This window comes from Alnus glutinosa, chromosome 1 (genome assembly GCF_958979055.1).
Source record: "Alnus glutinosa chromosome 1, dhAlnGlut1.1, whole genome shotgun sequence".
Classification (NCBI taxonomy): Eukaryota; Viridiplantae; Streptophyta; class Magnoliopsida; order Fagales; family Betulaceae; genus Alnus; species Alnus glutinosa.
In genome coordinates, this window is record NC_084886.1 from 8,021,744 (window position 1) to 8,039,354 (window position 17,611).

Consider the following 17,611-nt stretch of genomic DNA (forward strand, 5'->3'; position numbering starts at 1 on the left):
TTGAAATATATAATATATATATAAATTATATTCTCTCATGCTCTCTCTCTCTCTCCGTCACTGCACCACCAGCTAGCTCCCTGACCACCGCGTTGCCAGCCTTCCCTCCGGTGACACGCCCTCTCTCTAATATCTCTCTCGCTCTCTCTCTCTGTGTATCTCTCTCTCTTTCTCTCTCTATATCTCCAAACTCCGACCAACCAGTAAGACAACAGTACCCTCTCATTCTCTCTCTAATATCTCGCTCTCTCTCTCTCTCTCTCTCTCTCTTTGTATCTCTCTCTCTCTCTCTCTCTTTGTCTCTCTATCTCTCCAAACTCCGGCTGGCCAGTACATCACTGGTTAGGGTTTAGTAGTTGTGAAATGAAGGTATGAACACTGTGGTAGCACAGCAAGCACCAAAGATAGAGAGAGATAGAGAGCACCAAAGTAGTTGTCCATGTCCGTTTGTCCAAATTAAAAAAGAATTTAACAAAAATAAGAAACAAGAAAAAAAAATTAAATTAAAAAGGAATTTAACAAAATAAATTAATTAAATTAAAAATAAAATAACAAATTAATTAATTAATTAATTTAAAAAAAATTAAAATTTCTAAAATTTTGCCATGTGTATTTATATACACGTGGCCAACTGTCAGCCACGCGTACATTAAAACACGTGGCCACAAAGCCACGTGTATATAAATACATGTGGTTAACTGTCAGCCACGTGTATTTATATACACGTGGCTTTGTGGCCACGTGTTTTACTGTACACGTGACCAATTGTACAATTAGCTACACTCGGATCTACGACGCACCGAACATGTGGCTATTTACACGTGTCTAACTGTTCGCTACGTGTACGGATAGGCGAAATGCAAGTGGCAAATTGCATAAATTTTTGTAGTGTGCATATTTTGATTAATTGTTAACACTTCAAAAAACTTGAATAAATAATTCTGAGGAGCAAAATATGTAGCGATTACCATATAGAGCCACTTCCACACAATTATATGCAAAATACGAAACCAAGTTTTGGTTTGGCTCCCCGTTTCTCACTCTGATCTGGTTCTCCTTCCTCATTCGCCTCCAACGATGAAAGAAGAGAGTTTGGGGGAATTCGAAAAAGTATGGGGGACTTTTTGTGGCTGCTGGGATTCGAGCCCAGGTCTCTACGGCCACAACGTAGAATTCTTACCACTAAACTACAGCCACAAGATGACGTTTGAACCAAATATTTAGTCTTTTTCTACGATTAGTGACTTTCATTGTTGATGGGCCCGTGTAATGGCCCATCTCATGCACTTTGTAACAAGTCGTTTTGGTGATTGGTCTAGGGAGATATCTCTGACGTTTATTTTTTGATTTCTCACTCCGTGAGAGACGTGTAGATGTAGAGGGTGTAGTCGCTCCATATTGACGTGCAACAGAGCCAACAGTTATATCAGCCGCGACGGTTGGCATCCCTCTTGAGGGAAGTGAGAGGGATTGGTTGTCAATTGGACATGGCATTTCTGAGAGAGTTTTGAGTGTCAATAGGATCCAAAAGGTATTAGGCCTTGTTTACTTCAATGATCGTGAACCAACTAGGGACAGTTTTTACCAAAAAAATAGAAAAAATATGACAGTGGCAAGTGGCAACGTTGCTTCATGGTACGACAGTTTTGTTATGGTTTGGACAGTTTTAAGGCATAATCACAAATTTATTAATTAGAATAATTTGAAGACAGAAAATAACCAATTCAAATTGATTGTTTTATAGTTAAATACATCAACTGAATCCATTGATTTGACAGAGACCTTAAGACAACTAAAAGACTATTGCCTCATCCAAATAAGACTAAAGCAATGCTTTATTTAATTAAAAGAAGCAGACCACAATGGAGAAAACATTTGCTACCATTCTTCATCTTGTTCTTCCTCTTGCCAGCATTTCAGAGTTGATCTAGGAGAAACACAGCCTCCAGTCTTAATGAACCTCTGGTAGACAATGGAACCACCCCCTCCAAGCTCTTCAAGGCTCCTCTCTCTGCGACAGTATCCCTTGACATCCAGTGAACAATTCTGCTCAAGTAATTTACCCGCAACATTGGCATGCACTGCTATAGATAACTCACTCGGTCCAAAACAAGCCAATGCCCTCTCAACCAATAGAGTCAGATTCACACCTTTTAAATCATGCCCAACTGTTTCAAAGCTTGCATAACTGAAACCATCTTCTGGTGTAACATGAATGGTTGAAATTGCAGATCCTTCAATGGCATTCATGGAATGACCGCAGGGATCAAACTCGAAGTCACATATATCAGAATCTGAAAGAATCTTTCTTATGCCAGAATTGATAGTCATCACAACTGCTGAGCCTGATTGTGATTTTTAGAAGACAGATGCCATTTTCCTGTCCAAACCAGGCATGCACATTTCTAGAGTGTAAACAGGGTCGGATGCACTTGCAAATTCTGCTTCTGCAGAATACACATGCCATTTCTGTGGTTTGTCAGACCCACCCATAATATAAGCCTTGCTGCCTGAACCAAGTTGCCCAAAATAGGCGTCTAGGACAGCAACTTCTTCTAAGAAGTTACAATGCGGATACGTCTGAGCTCCAGGGAAGATGAAACTTCCACTAGTATACCTCACAGATCTTACAGCAAGGTAAAGGGTCTCAGAAAATTTTAGGACCGGTGGGATTGAAAGAAGTAACTTCGTTGTCCCACAGGTTTTGATAATTATCTTGTACGGATAAACAAAGAGGCTAGATTCTGAAAGAACGTAGGAATCCACATGGTCATTTGACAGTGAAGAAACTATAGTGCACTCAGCTGGTCCAAGAACCGCATCCAATTGGAATTTTGACAGAGATCGGAGACCCTTTCCGTCAGGATCAACAAAGACACCCGGCTCAAAAAACGATATTTCAAGCCTCTTTTCATAACCTTCAAATCCGATTGCAGATACCGCTACGGCCATATGGAACAACGGAAACAGTTGCACTTGCAAGACGTCCAAATCGTAAACAGAGTAGTGTTGCAAAGAGATCACAGTTGCAAAGAGATGGATTGAGGAAGAAGTCGATTGAAGTCTTGAAGAAGAAAAGGAAATCAAACTAACAAAAGCAAAACGATTACTGAACAACTTATGAATGTCAGGATGGTTTGCGAGAACACTGCACGTACAGGAAAAGATGAAAGCAAGATGTTAACGTGAATTATAATCTCAAAAAAATCGTACACATAATAGTTCTATTGATCTTCATAAACAAAGAAATTAAATTCATGAGAAGTACTAACAACAACGCGATAAGTACACTAAACTTACGTTGCAGTAAGCAGCAGATCTATACCTCTTGATTCCACCGTTGGGTCGAACGTCTTCAATGCTGTAGCCAAGGGGAATTTCGTAGAATAAGGATTTACTACTGGACTTCTTCTTGCCACCTTTAGACTCCATTAGATCATTCACCCTACCTGATCATAGCCACCACACCAAATTACAGGAATCAGATCTAGTCGCTATAAAGTAATCCAATTTCACCCAAAAAAAAAAAAAAATTGTTTTAAATTCTGTGACAAAATCAACATGTTGATGTCGCCAAAATAATTTATTATTTATTATTAATGACGACACGTTGGAGTTGCTAATAGTATAAATTACTGGCCACATATTTAGATAAGGGAAAGTAAAAAAAAATAAAAATTAGTCCTGAGTTTTCACATGTTTAAAAATTACTCTCTAGAGTTGTTTTTAAAAAAATTATTCTTTGGGTTTTAATCGTTTTAAAAATCATTCCATTTGTTAGTTTTTCTATATATCCAAATTGTTGACAAAAGTGACATCAGCTCACTAAATAAACCTACCATATGACATCATACTCATTATTCTCCATAAAATTTCAATTATATCTCTAATCTTTCTAATTGGTGTATATCTAGTCTTTTGAAGTTGTCATGGTGAAGAAACAACGTACCATTACTTCCTACAAAATAGTAACTAATATATAACTATATATTGTCAATTGATAATTTGCAGAGTGAACTTGGAAAAAGAAAAAGAAAGACAACTTACATAGTGCCTGCACTGGCTGAAATCAATTTAGAGACATACAAGCATACAGACACACTGAGAGCCTCGATTGAAGTCTCAATCAAATCTTGATCCACGAAGAGTATTGATGCATCAATTCCAGTACAAAAATTCGAGGCGTTCAGTCAATGCCTCGGTCGATGATTGATCGACCGAGGGTGGTTCATGTTTATCGCATTTAAACTGAACCTTGATCGACCGTTAATGTAGCAGAATATTTTAGTCTTTTGTTTTCTCAGGGCTGCAATCCTATTTTTCTATTTAAGCCTAATAAGAATAGTTTGGCTGACATTTTATGTTGTTTATCCTCAATTTTTAATAAGAAATTTCCTAGAGGTGAATTTTCTTCAATTTTCCCTCAAATCCTTGATTTTTGTTGGTTTTTTTGAAGAGTTGTGACTTGTATGTTTGTTTAATCTGTGAACCACTAAATCACTTTACCTCAACCAATGTCGCATAACAAATATTTTTTGTGCAATAGATCACAATTACGGTGGTAAATAACACAAAACAATCACACTAAAAGAACACTAAAACTTATGTAGTTCCCTCGATGTGAAGTATGTCTATAGGCAAATACAATTACGAAGGATTTAATTAACCAAAGATGGATGGATAAGAACAAAAATAATAAAGAGAAAAACACTCAAAATTTAAAGTTTCAATACATTCAAATCTCAATATCAAACACAAATAAATTATTCATCAAAGGAGAAAACAAAATAGTAAACAAAAGTACAAACTTCTGTTTTGATAGTACAAACAGCAGGTTTGTTTCTCTTTTTTCTCCCTCACTGTCCCACGCACGACTTCAGCTCGTTTTCTTCTTGTGTTGTGCACCGCTTCTTTTTCCCCTTCACTCTTTTGGTTGAATAGAATGCTTTTATAATGAGAAAATTCGGTCGAAACCAAATACAGAACCAACATCAACAAGCTAAGGAATGAGGCCCACGTGACTGATGGGTTTCAAGCATTCACACGTCAACAAATCTCCACATTTACTTGAATTCTATCAAATTACAACAATACGAATCCCCTCAAAATGCTTCCGCTAAAGCTCCTAAAGGGCAATCACTACACACAAATACAATTCAAATTCAAGTTTAAGTAACCCTTGAACTTAATTGAGTAGAGGACATGGTTTAATCATAACAACACATACCCTGGCCTCCTCTACTAGTTTCGTTGGCCACAACTTTTTCATCTAAGTTTGGAGACCTACGTTCTCCTCAATCTTGACAATTGGTTTGGTGACTGTCTTCTAAATTCACCATAGCCTAAAATCAACAATATTACCAAGAACGCGACGGGAATTTTTATATCCTTGAACTTATATATAAAAGATATTTTGAGGGGACAACCACAGAATTTTTCTGTAAGCCCTGGTCAATTAAATGACATGGTTTGGCAAATTTCCTTTTCGAATCCGATTGAACATGCTGAGCGGCGCGCGCCTTGTCTCCAATTTACTTAATTTATAGGCAATAACGAATTTTTAGCTGTGATTTTCAGAAAATTGAGCTCAGAATAATGATAACGTACCTATATATCCATCTAAGCTAGTTGCATGACCACAAGGAAATTAAGGAAGAGAGAGCCGTTCGATCCTTTCAAGGGTAGACCCATGTCTTAATTAGCTACAAAAGCAGCTGCTTCTTAATTTGCTCAACTTAGTCAACTTTATACATATTTCTGACGTGTTTTTCCATTTAAAATGTATCATTTTTGTTTTTCTGGTTACTACACAATACTATCTACAATACATAACTTTATAAAATCATTTATCTTGAAAACGGCATTAAATTTATTGTTGTTTTTACAATAAGCGATATTACTACATTTAATGTCACTTTTCAAAAAAGGTATAAATTAACGTCATTTGCGTTCTAAACGGTATTAAATTCATTTAAGACCCACTACATTAATGTTGTTGGAGAAGCGGAAAAATGTTAAAATTACAACCTCCACCCAATTATTGCACAACCCCAAGGCACATTGGGGCGGGGCCAATTGTGTAGACCACACTCCGATGTGCTTTGGAGTTGTGCAATAATTGGGTGGGGGTTGTATGTGTATCAAGGCCCTAATTAAACGGCACTAAATGTTTATCGCCGTTTATATAGCCTAAAACAGCATTAAATATGTTATTATTATTATTTTGTAGTGTATGTCCCATCTATTTATTTATTTATAGACATAGACAACTTGCCTGTATAACATGTGCAGTGATGTGCCTCTCCCTCATGTGTGTGTATATATGATCACCTAACACAACAGTAATAACCTTATGTATTTATTGCCCTCTCCTCTTTTATTATGCAAATTAGATTCTCTCTATTTCAATGAAATGTATAATATTTATTTTATTTATGGTTAAAATTTAAAATTAATGTATATAACAATATATTTATATGAAATTAATGTTAATACGCACATATTTTAAAAAATTTAAATAATATAAAATTATTTACATCGTCAAATTTATCAATTTTAAATCCCAATCAATAAGTAAGTAGAGAGGATCCTAGCCTATCCCAAGCAAACCTAAACAATTATTAATATGCTTTATATATACCTGCCCTCTCCCCTAATAATTGCTTACATGCATGTATGCCTTCAATCAATTTAATTATTAGCTACAACTGTGCGTACGTCATTAATGCTATAAAGAGAAGTTGTTGAGGATAATTAAAGAAACTGCTTAATAAGTATTACTGCATGCATGCTTCCACAAACCACGTAGCAGTAGATTCTTAATTTGTTTTCTACCATGAAGCCTCTTTTTCCTACCTCCTTTTTGTTCTTCCTTGTAATCTTGATAGCTCCGTGTCTCATCCTCTCACACGAACCAACTTCCACTGATCACCTCAAAAACTATATCCAACTTGACCTCCCAGTGGTAGTTGGCCCTGAAAGCTTTGGCTTTGATTGCCATGGAAAAGGACCCTACATCGGGGTCTCAGATGGTAGAATCCTCAAGTGGCAAGGAGCGCAGTTGGGTTGGAAAGAGTTTGCCATCACCTCACCAAAGAGGCAAGAGCTGATTTAACAGGATGTATCTTTTCTTGGAGTTCAAAATATATAGTTTCAACCACCATGAGGAAAACTTTTTATAAATTTTTTTTCTTGATTGATGATTTCCTCTTCCTAATATTAATGGAGGCCGGCATGCAATGCTTGAAATTTTGTTTCTTTCTCAGAGGCACTGCATGCCAGTTATGATTGAGCAAGTAATTTATATATATTGAGTTTGCACATATTCATCCAGAGAATTTGAGCATTGGTTTTTTGTATATATGATAGGTTTTGGTAGTTCTGTTGGCATATAATTAAAAATATTATGATCTGATCATACCATTTCGTCAAATTCCGAGTACTGTTGAGCTATTAGACCTAAAAGCACAAGCATGCATCTCTGTGAGAACCCCTCATATTTTTATTTCTAGCCACTTCTGATAAGTGAATGATTGCTGATCAGTGAACTATACTGCTCTGACTTATTAATTTGCTATAAATATTTTAACCAATATCTTATTAAGTCCTTTATATATTGTGGGTTTTTTGACCTGCATAAAAACACTCATATATCAAAATATTGATAAAGTGAGCAAATGTTTGTATTTGATCAGGAATAGGAAGCTATGTGATGGGTCAACCAACCCGGATCTCGAGCCAAAGTGTGGGAGACCCCTAGGCCTTAAATTCAACACCGCAACTTGTGATCTTTATATTGCAGATGCCTACTTTGGGCTCCTAATGGTAGGATCCTCTGGCGGCGTCGCCAAACATCTTGCCACTTCTGCTCAAGGAGTCCCCTTCAGATTCACAAATGCTTTGGACATCGACAACAACACTGGAGAGGTTTATTTTACAGACAGCAGCATTTTATTTCAAAGAAGGTACACCTTTTGTTCTTATGATGTCTGTCTCTGGTTTTTTTCCGTTTAAGCTGCGGGCACTTTTAACTTTCAGGCGTCTATTTTTTAGCATGACAGCAAAAATTATTATTAATATGAAATCTACAAATTACTGCTTCCATTATTTTTCTTTTAACCCTGAACAGAAAGCCATATAACTTGGTACCCTTTTGGGCAAGGAATTATACATCTGCACAATAATGAGTCTGAGCTTAAAAGATGGACATAGTCAGCCCTCCAGCTCCAATTTAATTGTTCACCAACAAAATTCCAAAAAGATCGAGTATGGGAGATTGTCAGCCAGATTCCATAAATAGTGAATTAATTAAGAAATTTCAATAATGGTCTTAATATATATCAACTTGAATTCTCTGGTTGGTGCCCATTCAGTCATAATGAATGATGTGTAAGTCTTCAAGATAAGTTTTCTTAATTCTGTCATTTCATTTGGAATTTTGGAGTACCGTTTGTCAGATAGCCGACTGATCAAAATAGGCTGCAAGTCTAGCTAAATGAGATTTTTTTTTTTAAAAAAAAAAAAAAAATTCAAAAAAATTAAATACAATAATATTATAAATTTTATAAAAAATAGATTTATTTAAAAATTATTCTTTCTTGCTGTTTAAGATGTAAAATTGTTTATCAAATTTTATTAATAGATTATTTTCAATAGATATATACTACATGTGCGCAGTTAATCTATTTAAGCTTTTTTGTGACTTTTTTTTTTTTCTAATTGTAATTAAGTTGGATTTTCCCTTTTCAAATAAGAAATAAGAGGTTTTAATTGACTTTCAACTTAAATTCGACAGGTTAGAGTAGGTTGATTACAACTTTTTTTAAAAAAAAAAAAAATTTGCTTGTCATCTTTATCTTTTATTACTCATGCAATAATATTCTTAAATTTTAAAAGTGTCAATTTAAAATTACCATATTTCATTACTCATGCAATTATATTCTTAAATTTTAGAAGTGTCAATTTAAAATTACCATATTTTAATTTTTTGCAATGTCAACTTTTCCGTCCAAATTCTGCGTTATATCCTAATTAACAGATCGAAAAAGTGAAATTCTCAAAAATACCATGCCTTTCTAAATGAAAAAACATTTTCCACTTCTAAAAACAAAATTAATGACTAAATTTTCAGTGTTATATTATCTGAGTCTTATAAATTAATAGCTAGCATTTTTCTCTGCTTTTACTTTTTAAACCTAACATTAATCTCCATAATTTCCTTGTGCCACAGGGAATGGTTACAGGTAATCCTAAAAGGTGACGCAACAGGCAGGCTGATGAAGTACAACCCACGTACCAAGGAAGTGAGCGTCTTGCTAAAAGGCTTAGCATTCCCAAATGGCGTGGCTCTGAGCGACGACAACTCCTTCCTCGTGGTAGCAGAGAGCGGAAACTTCCAAATTCTAAAGTTTTGGCTTCGAGGTTCCAGGAGCCGTACAACAGAAGTTTTTTCTCCATTGGATAGATCCCCAGACAACATTAAGAAGAACAGCAAGGGAGAATTTTGGGTGGCATTAAATAGCGGAAGAGAGATCCAAAATGTTGGAGCTCTGCATGAAACTGAAAGTGCAATCGCAGAGGGATGGGGGACAAAAGATATCGCGGCAGCAAAATATGATGCAGAGGGAAAAGTTATAGGCGTGTTGGATGGAAAGGGTGGGAATTCACTTGACTCTGTCAGTGAAGTTGAAGAGCATAATGGGTATTTGTGGATTGGGTCTGCGGTGAAGCCTTATGTTGGTGTTATGAGAGTATGAATATATATATATATATATGGATAATTTACATTATTACTCTTGTTGGATTGTTGATAGGATTGCAAAATATCAACATTTTTACTAATATTATGATTGCATATTGTTGTAATCTCCTTATTTTATATAATAATTATTTTCCTGGAGTAAGACTCAATACTCTTTATAAAATGATGTAGATATCGTATGACAATTCAATTAGTGAAAAACATCAATTGCTTTACGCAACAATTGATGGTTGATTATGATCTTCTCCAAGTGATCAATTGTATGTTAAAGTCTTTTGAAGTTGTCGATTTATCATTTTAATTATTATTTTTTGTTTCAATCTATAAAAACCTTTGGGTTCTTAATTGTCATAGCATGTCTTATGGAAATATGGATTTTTTTTATTATTATTTATTTTTTTTCCTGTAATAATTGGGATATGCGTTACATACTATTCTTCATATTCTATTGTGTCACGAGGAAATTAATGTGAGCACCTCTTACATCCCAAAAAGGAAATTTGTACTTTTACATCTAAAAAATGGCAAGTTGGGACCACGTGAAAGTAATTTTTCATTTTGTCGATTGTACTTTTACATATGTTGTATTTTTTGTACAAGAACATTGGACGTGTTTGAAAGTCTTTCCTATTTTCCAACCCTAAAATATATTTGTTAAAAAAAAATTACAAAATAACTTCATACACCTTATCAAAATATTTTGAGAAAATACATATTTATTTTTTTCAAGAATAGGAATTTACTTATTACGCATAATTCATTTTTTATATAAATAATAAAAGAAAATGTAATTGTGCACAGTCACTCCAACAAGTTAAAGGTTATCTTATGGTTACCCTAACCAGAGTGGTCACACGACCATCTCTAACCGAAGAGATGAAGTGGTTGCACGGCCACTCTTAACGAAAGAGAGGTGGTCGCACCACCATCTCTTTATATATATATTGAAAATACAAAACACTCAAAAGTTTATCAAACAATCTTCTTTGCAGATAACACTTTTTCAGCATGTGATCTCACCAAAATCTCTTCTTAATTTTCGTCTCTAAATTCAAATAAAACATCTTGAAATCCTCAAACTTTTCTAGGGATTTGCCAACCTATAAAAAAGCAAATGCAACCAATTAACCAGACAGACAAATGAAAATGATGGTCAATCTACCATTAGAGTAATCTTAATTATAAAGAAAAAATAAAAAAATCAAGGGTTGGTTAACAATGTCAAGTCAATAGAAAATGATGGAAGAAGACATAGAAAATCAAAATAACATTCCTTTGTTTTAACCCTCCACTACAATTTATATACCGGGAACCTAACCTTCCGTTCTCCTTCAAACACTTGACAAAATTAAACTAATGTCAACTGCAAAATTGACACGAAGTCTAAAAATAGGAAGCTTGGAACAAATTAATCTAAGGCATATTCTAAACAGCTTAGATGGAGCCATTGTTCATGATTTTACATCTACAAGACTACACACTCATTTAAATGTACATATTAAATCGTTTCTGCATACAGAATGCATAATAAATCACACAAGCTAGAACCAAGCCCAAGGCACTCACGAGCATTCTTCCCATCTGGAACCAAAAAAAAAAAGGAGGAGGAGATGGTTTTGTATCAAAGTGAAATTAATCAGGATGGCATTCTCAGCTAGAGACCATCCGTGCCCCTGAACCTTTTATGAAGCTCCAACGGGGTACGGGTAGCCATTATGCTTTGGATAGCAATCGTTCCAACTGATCAAAGTCTTCATCTTCCTGATCAAAGTCTTCATCATCTTGATGTTGCTGTTGCTCTTCTTCTTGTAGCAGCAGGAGCTGCTGTTGTTCTTCAGGAGGTTGCTGGCTGAATCCTCTTTGTTGATTAAAAATATCTCTTTGGACATTCCAGTCATCTACGATCTTCTCCATTTCATCTCCAATCAATTTTTTATCCTCTGATATGTGCTTTATGTCTTGAACATCCACTACCTTGCTGGCCTCTTTAACAAGAAATCATGATGAAAAGCAGAAATAAGAAGTCAAATGACCATAAATAAAAGTGTGGAAGTAGGCCAGTTGACATAAACATCTGTAAAACTGCCCAGAAAATTAAAAGAAATTTGTATTCTATGGCAGTTGGCACCATAAAATAGTGCATAGTAATATCTTTGCTTCTTTTTTTGGCAGAGAAGATTGCTAGTGATCTTGGGAAAATATTGGAGTGTGAAACCCGTTTAATAAAACCATGCGTTTTAATAACATAAATGCAAATGTTGTCATTCTAAAAGAGTAGAGGAAATGTGGGATTGGGGATTTCATAACTAGTTTAGAAATTATTTAGTAGGGAAAAATGTAAAATCAGACTAACGTGGTTACATCGATTTATAATAAGTTCCATGTTGTATAAAAATTTGTTAAGAGCTCACTGTAGAATGCAAAAATAACAAATAGGTCCTTGAACCCAACTTATGTCCAAATTTTTTTATAGAAACCGTCAAATGCCACGTCAATACCAATCAAATTATGACACATGTCACCCATAATAATATATATAGGTAAGATCATTGAAAATCATATTGGTGTTCAGACCCAAAAATAACTAAACGAGCCACATCAGGATGTCCCCACTGAAATCCTAAAATTAACTGATACATCTCTTAGGATGCACTGTGAAGCAAAGTAGAATGGAAAAAAATAGCCAAACATTATTACTTGTGGATATCTTCAAGACCGGATGCACTATACTAACTTTCTAGAATGATAAACAATAGCACCACTCACCATCATGATACCAATTCATACATAAAAGTTACTTCCATAATAAAATGATCGATTATTCTGTTTCTGCTGAATTTGGTAAGGAAAAATACAATACCTTCAATGGCCAATTTCTTGGCCTCTGCATACTCTGTTGACTTTTCCTGGACAACATTCAAGTCAACTTCCATACCCTAGTACATGGGGGAACAACAATGTATGTCAGATGCAGTCTAAACCAAAAGCTAACTCGAAGATAAGGATAAAAGGAAATTCATAGCACCCATTATGTCAAATGAAAGATCACCTTATCAAAAATCTCATAAGTTGCTAAAAAAAACTATGACAGACAAAACCTGCCAAGCCTGTCAATCCACCCATACATCAAAATCCTTAGATTGGGTGGTAGTTTTAACTAACAGAGTTGTGTTTACCTGACCTATTTATAACAAATCAACTTTTGTGGACCTAGGGGCTGAATGAATTGTTACAACTATCATACCATGATCAGATAATGTTCGAGTATAGCATGAAAGGTAATTAACCAAAACAAGTAGAAAAAAAATTGGTAAATATTATTGTCACGAAGATGCCCAAAGTACAAGAAACAAGTATCTCAAAACAATACCATTGTCAACAATGCTGTTCAAAATTAGCATTCAGACAACCAGATCATTGGTTGTTCTCACCAACTATGGATCCCTCACCAACAGCAATCAATGAAAGTCAAATAAGCACTCCCAGCAGAACGATTCAAATTGACATGTTCTTTTTATGTACTGCAGGTCAAAAACTTGCGTTTGGTCTGGAGTCATCTAAGATCCACTGTGACTCACTTTGCTTTTCCAAATTATCTTTACAATTGGATTGGTTTACATTAGATGATTCCCAGCAGCCTTTTTATGTGGGAGAGGGTGGGGGGGATAGGCCACCAGTCATCAATGCTTTTCATTGGTAGGTGGATACGCCACCTGCATGAGAATTGACCTCATCCTCCATCCTTTCCATGGGGGAAGGAAATGTAATTGGTCCAAGTACCATTAGAAATAGTCATCGCTTACCATGACCAAAACCAATCTTACACCATTCATTGCTAGTTTTACCAAATATTAAGGATGTAGCATACCCACCTGATCTATCAATCCACGTATGGATGATTAATAAAAACCATGTTGCCGTTGGACAACAAGTATGACATGGCATCCCCTTTGCCATGCTTTGAAATGTGTGGGATATGCCCTGCACATGCCCAGAATTGATATCTGCCATTGTACACTCAACTGAGTCACAGCAATTGTGCACTGGACCACAGCAACGCACACGACTTATATGGTACAGAAAGAATCTTATTGAATGGGATAAAAATCAAAGAGGGGAAGGATACAATTACAGACATTAAAAGCAAAGTTAATTGGTAATATTCTACTGTTGTGTACATGCCACAGTTTTGGAAAAATTTCCAACTTCTATGTTGTATCACATATTTTTTTGTGTTTGTGTGGATGCGATTCACAATTTTCAGAATTCGGAACTAGGCTCAGATTCATAAACAATCTCAACCCAAGTGCGCCACTACAATTAGAAAGAAAAACCATATATGTTTCACCAATTAATGTCTTTTAAATTGAAATCCACATAGTTGATATGCATGTTCATATGTCTGCTCAAATAGAGTATAAACTTATGTCAATGCATCTCATAAGGCACTTTGTTACTTACCAAGTCCATATGGAGGAAGTGCTCTATCCGACTATCAGCAAATAACCTGTTAGTTGAAAGGAAAGCAGGAAAGGAGTAAGAAAATGTGCAGAATATGCAATATCATCAGTGATATGTTGAATAAAGAAAAATACAAAATAAAAGTAATATGTTGACAACATACTTATTATATAAAACTTGAATGGAGGCATTCTGCAATTCTGTAAGTTGATTCACTGTCTCTGTAACAGAACCTTCATTTATCTCCAAACACCCAAAGAGGAACATGTTTTTCTCAAGCATCCTTTTGACCACAGCAGATACCACTTTTAAACCTTTTTCTTTTGCATCAACAACAAGCTCTGTAAGTTTCTTCAGCTCTCCTGTCAAATGGGAATGAAGGTAATTAAGCTCTGAGAGAGAGAGAGAGAGAGAGAGAGAGAGAGAGAATCTAAGGTATTAGTAAGACAAAGTATATTTTAACTTTCATCAGAACCCATACAAGATAAATAAGTAATGAAGTCAACCAGCTGGCAGAGTCTGATAGGGATAGTACAAAAGACTAAGGGTGCGTTTAGGATTGCGATTTCGTAGACAATAAGTGCGATTTTAAACCAAATAGCAGAACATAAATCGTTTGGGAACGGGGTTTTTAAAAATTGCAATTTGAAAACGCAGAAAATCTGTTTTTTCAAATCGTAGTTAAGATGATGTTTTCTGAAAACGCAAAATTTTAAAGGCTAATTTGCAATTTTAAAGGCTAAATTGCGATTTTGCCAAACGCTTAACTGCGTTTTTAAAAATCACTTTTTTTAAATCGCACATTTTAAAATCGTTATTTTAAATCACACTTTTTAAACTCGCAAATCTAAACGGACTCTAATACTTCTTACAAGTAATTCATTAAAAAAGAAAAGCCACAATAATGCAGCACAACTTTAGTACCTAGAAAGTATACAAGAAACACACTAAAAAGGAACAACTAATGTCTACATTTCAAAAAACTCCCACAAATTTAAGATGGAAAAGCAACTCATGGCCCAAGTGACCAAGTCCAATGATGCAAGGCAGCATAGTGAGTTCTCAATAGCAAACAACAATAGAATCACAACTCTTCTCAAACCAAAATTCTATCAAGGAATCAAAGCAAAAGGGATAGAAAATCATTCATAGAGTGTTTCATATTGATAAATTGATAAAAATACATAAGACGGAGGCTTAAGCCATCTTAATAGGCTTATATATAGCCTATAAATTCTAAACCTTAAATAATAATAATAATAATAAACGAAATAAGAACACTTTGCATTACAAATAATACAAAACGACAAATTTTGCCTAGTAAACGTTGGAATTATGAAATGTTCATGAAATACAAAATTGTAGCCCTCTGAATCAGCTTTCCAACGCCACCAAGTTTGTCTCAATCCAATGTCAAAATCAGAAGATGTGATTTTTTAAATAAAACGGGTCTAACAAAAAATTAATAAAACTGGTTCGCATCATCCAATCATAGAAATAATGAAAAAGTAGGAACTTCAAATTTATTATGGATAGTGCCCCTCCCACCCTCCCCCTCTCTATCTCTCCCTATGTGTGTGTTCGCACATGACACAAAAAGTAACTATCTCCCAAAATTTCATCATGAAACACCAATGAACAAAATTATCTAGCTAACAGTCAAAATTATATGATATGATATCCCTGGTTCATTTACACATGCAACATGAGTCCACTATAACCATTCAAAACTTCCTCCAATTATCCAATTTTTCAATCGTGCAAGTATGCCCCATTGTTTAATGGTTCAAGATGTCTCTCTTTCAAGGAGGCAGCACCGATTCTACTTAAAATATTTTCTAAAACTCCTGTCCAAGTAAACATTTCCACTCTAGTGATGCTACCTTCCACATACCCCTCCACAGGAAAAAAGATTACCTCCCTTCATTCTTAGAACCTTAAATTATAACTTGAAAACCACGACTTCTAGAAACCTTCCAAACCATTTTATCCCAACTCTCCCTATGAACCTTGGTAGAATTTTATCCTCACTTTCCACCACTATTGCATTCTAATCTCATTAGATATGAAAAGTTCAAAAAATGTCACTTTCAACATAGTTTCCCCCACACCATAATTTATCCCAAAACCAAACTCCTCTATTAAACCCAACCCCCTCATCAAACCTCTCCTAGTATATTTTGATAAGCAAACTCCATAGGGACCCCAAACTTCATTCATATGCCGTTGTCCCCATGAAATTCCATATTTTTTAACCACCAACTTCCTCCACAAATGATCTTTCTCTTCCAAATAAGGTCATAGTCATTTACCTAACAAAACTATATTCAAAATCAAAAGCCTTCTACCCCCATCTTGAATAGAAGCAAACATCGTTTTTCAGTTAACATGCTAGTATTCAAACTCATCTCCTAGCCCATCCCAAAGAAAATCTCTTTCTAATTTTTCAAAACGATTAGCTATTTCAACAGTCAAAGGAAAGAGAAACAGAAAGTAATAGGGTAAGCTAGATAATGTACTCTTAAGTCAAGGCCACTCTTTCTCCTTGGATAGGTACAGTTTCTTCCAGCTTGCCAATCGACTTTCGATCCTCTTAAACACTCCATCCTAAATAGCTCTTGATTTGACTTGTGACTCCAGGAGCAAACACAAGTATTTCGTGGGGGAGAATAGTCACTTTGCAACCAAGAATATCCCCACTAGCAATTCCACATCCAACACACCAACAGGCACCAATTTGATTTTCCCAAATTAACCTTTAATCCTAGAATGGCTTTAAAGCAAAGAAGAACAGACCTCTGAGAAAGGATTTGATCTGGGTTGTACCACAAAAAATTTAACACGTCTCAGCAAAAAGTAAGTGTGATTCCATGTAATCATTGGCCTCAATACCAAATGTAAACCCAGTCATATGGCCCCATCCTACTGCCCTCGATTAAATTCTAATAAGTACTTCCATCAAAACAATAATATGTGGGAAAAAGTGAAACCTCCAGCCGTAATCCTGTAGAGCTCTTAAAGAAACCACAAAGCAACTGATTAGAACCGAGAAGCATACTGTCGATCTGCAATAAAAAATCTATTTTCTCCATCACTCCCCAAAGTCACACCTTGACAGCAAAAACATCATAAATGTCTACTTAATACGATCATAAGCTTTCTTTAGATACAATTTGCACAATGCTCCCATAATACCCAATGTCAAGCTACTATTCAAACATTTGTTAATAATGAGAAGGGAGATTGAAATTTACCTTTCATTAACACGTTCTGAGAAATTGACAGAAACTTCCTAGAAACAGTTTTCAATTTATTAGGCAGCACTTTCACAACAGGAAAGCGAAAAAGAGATAACCATTTGTGTTCTTTCTTCCCGCACCATCACCGATT

The 17,611-nt window shown here is 35.3% G+C and overlaps 3 protein-coding genes and 1 non-coding gene across 4 annotated transcripts; 1 reads left to right on the forward strand and 3 right to left on the reverse strand.

Moving 5' to 3' along the window:
• Positions 1-1,125: 1,125 nt before the first annotated feature.
• TRNAH-GUG (transfer RNA histidin (anticodon GUG)) lies at positions 1,126-1,197 on the reverse strand. Its single transcript has one exon. It is a non-coding gene; the product is annotated as a tRNA-His (tRNA).
• Positions 1,198-1,860: 663 nt separating this feature from the next.
• LOC133858762 (S-adenosylmethionine decarboxylase proenzyme) lies at positions 1,861-3,101 on the reverse strand. The gene is given in 1 exon segment (XM_062294224.1): positions 1,861-3,101. A coding segment is annotated over 1 exon segment (1,074 nt). The 5' UTR covers positions 2,953-3,101; the 3' UTR covers positions 1,861-1,878.
• A 3,698-nt stretch (positions 3,102-6,799) lies between these two features.
• Positions 6,800-9,891, forward strand: LOC133858759 (protein STRICTOSIDINE SYNTHASE-LIKE 10-like). The gene is made up of 3 exons (XM_062294222.1): positions 6,800-7,098; positions 7,695-7,964; positions 9,230-9,891. Exons 1-3 carry the CDS (start codon positions 6,836-6,838, stop codon positions 9,753-9,755), a joined length of 1,059 nt encoding a protein of 352 aa, XP_062150206.1. The 5' UTR covers positions 6,800-6,835; the 3' UTR covers positions 9,756-9,891.
• A 1,582-nt stretch (positions 9,892-11,473) lies between these two features.
• On the reverse strand, positions 11,474-16,148 carry LOC133865050 (uncharacterized). The gene is made up of 5 exons (XM_062301539.1): positions 16,139-16,148; positions 14,385-14,583; positions 14,222-14,267; positions 12,621-12,696; positions 11,474-11,745 (listed from the first exon to the last, which is right to left on the reverse strand). The coding sequence occupies exons 1-5, from the start codon at positions 16,146-16,148 to the stop codon at positions 11,474-11,476; spliced, it is 603 nt and encodes a 200-aa protein (XP_062157523.1).
• Between the last annotated feature and the right edge of the window lie 1,463 nt (positions 16,149-17,611).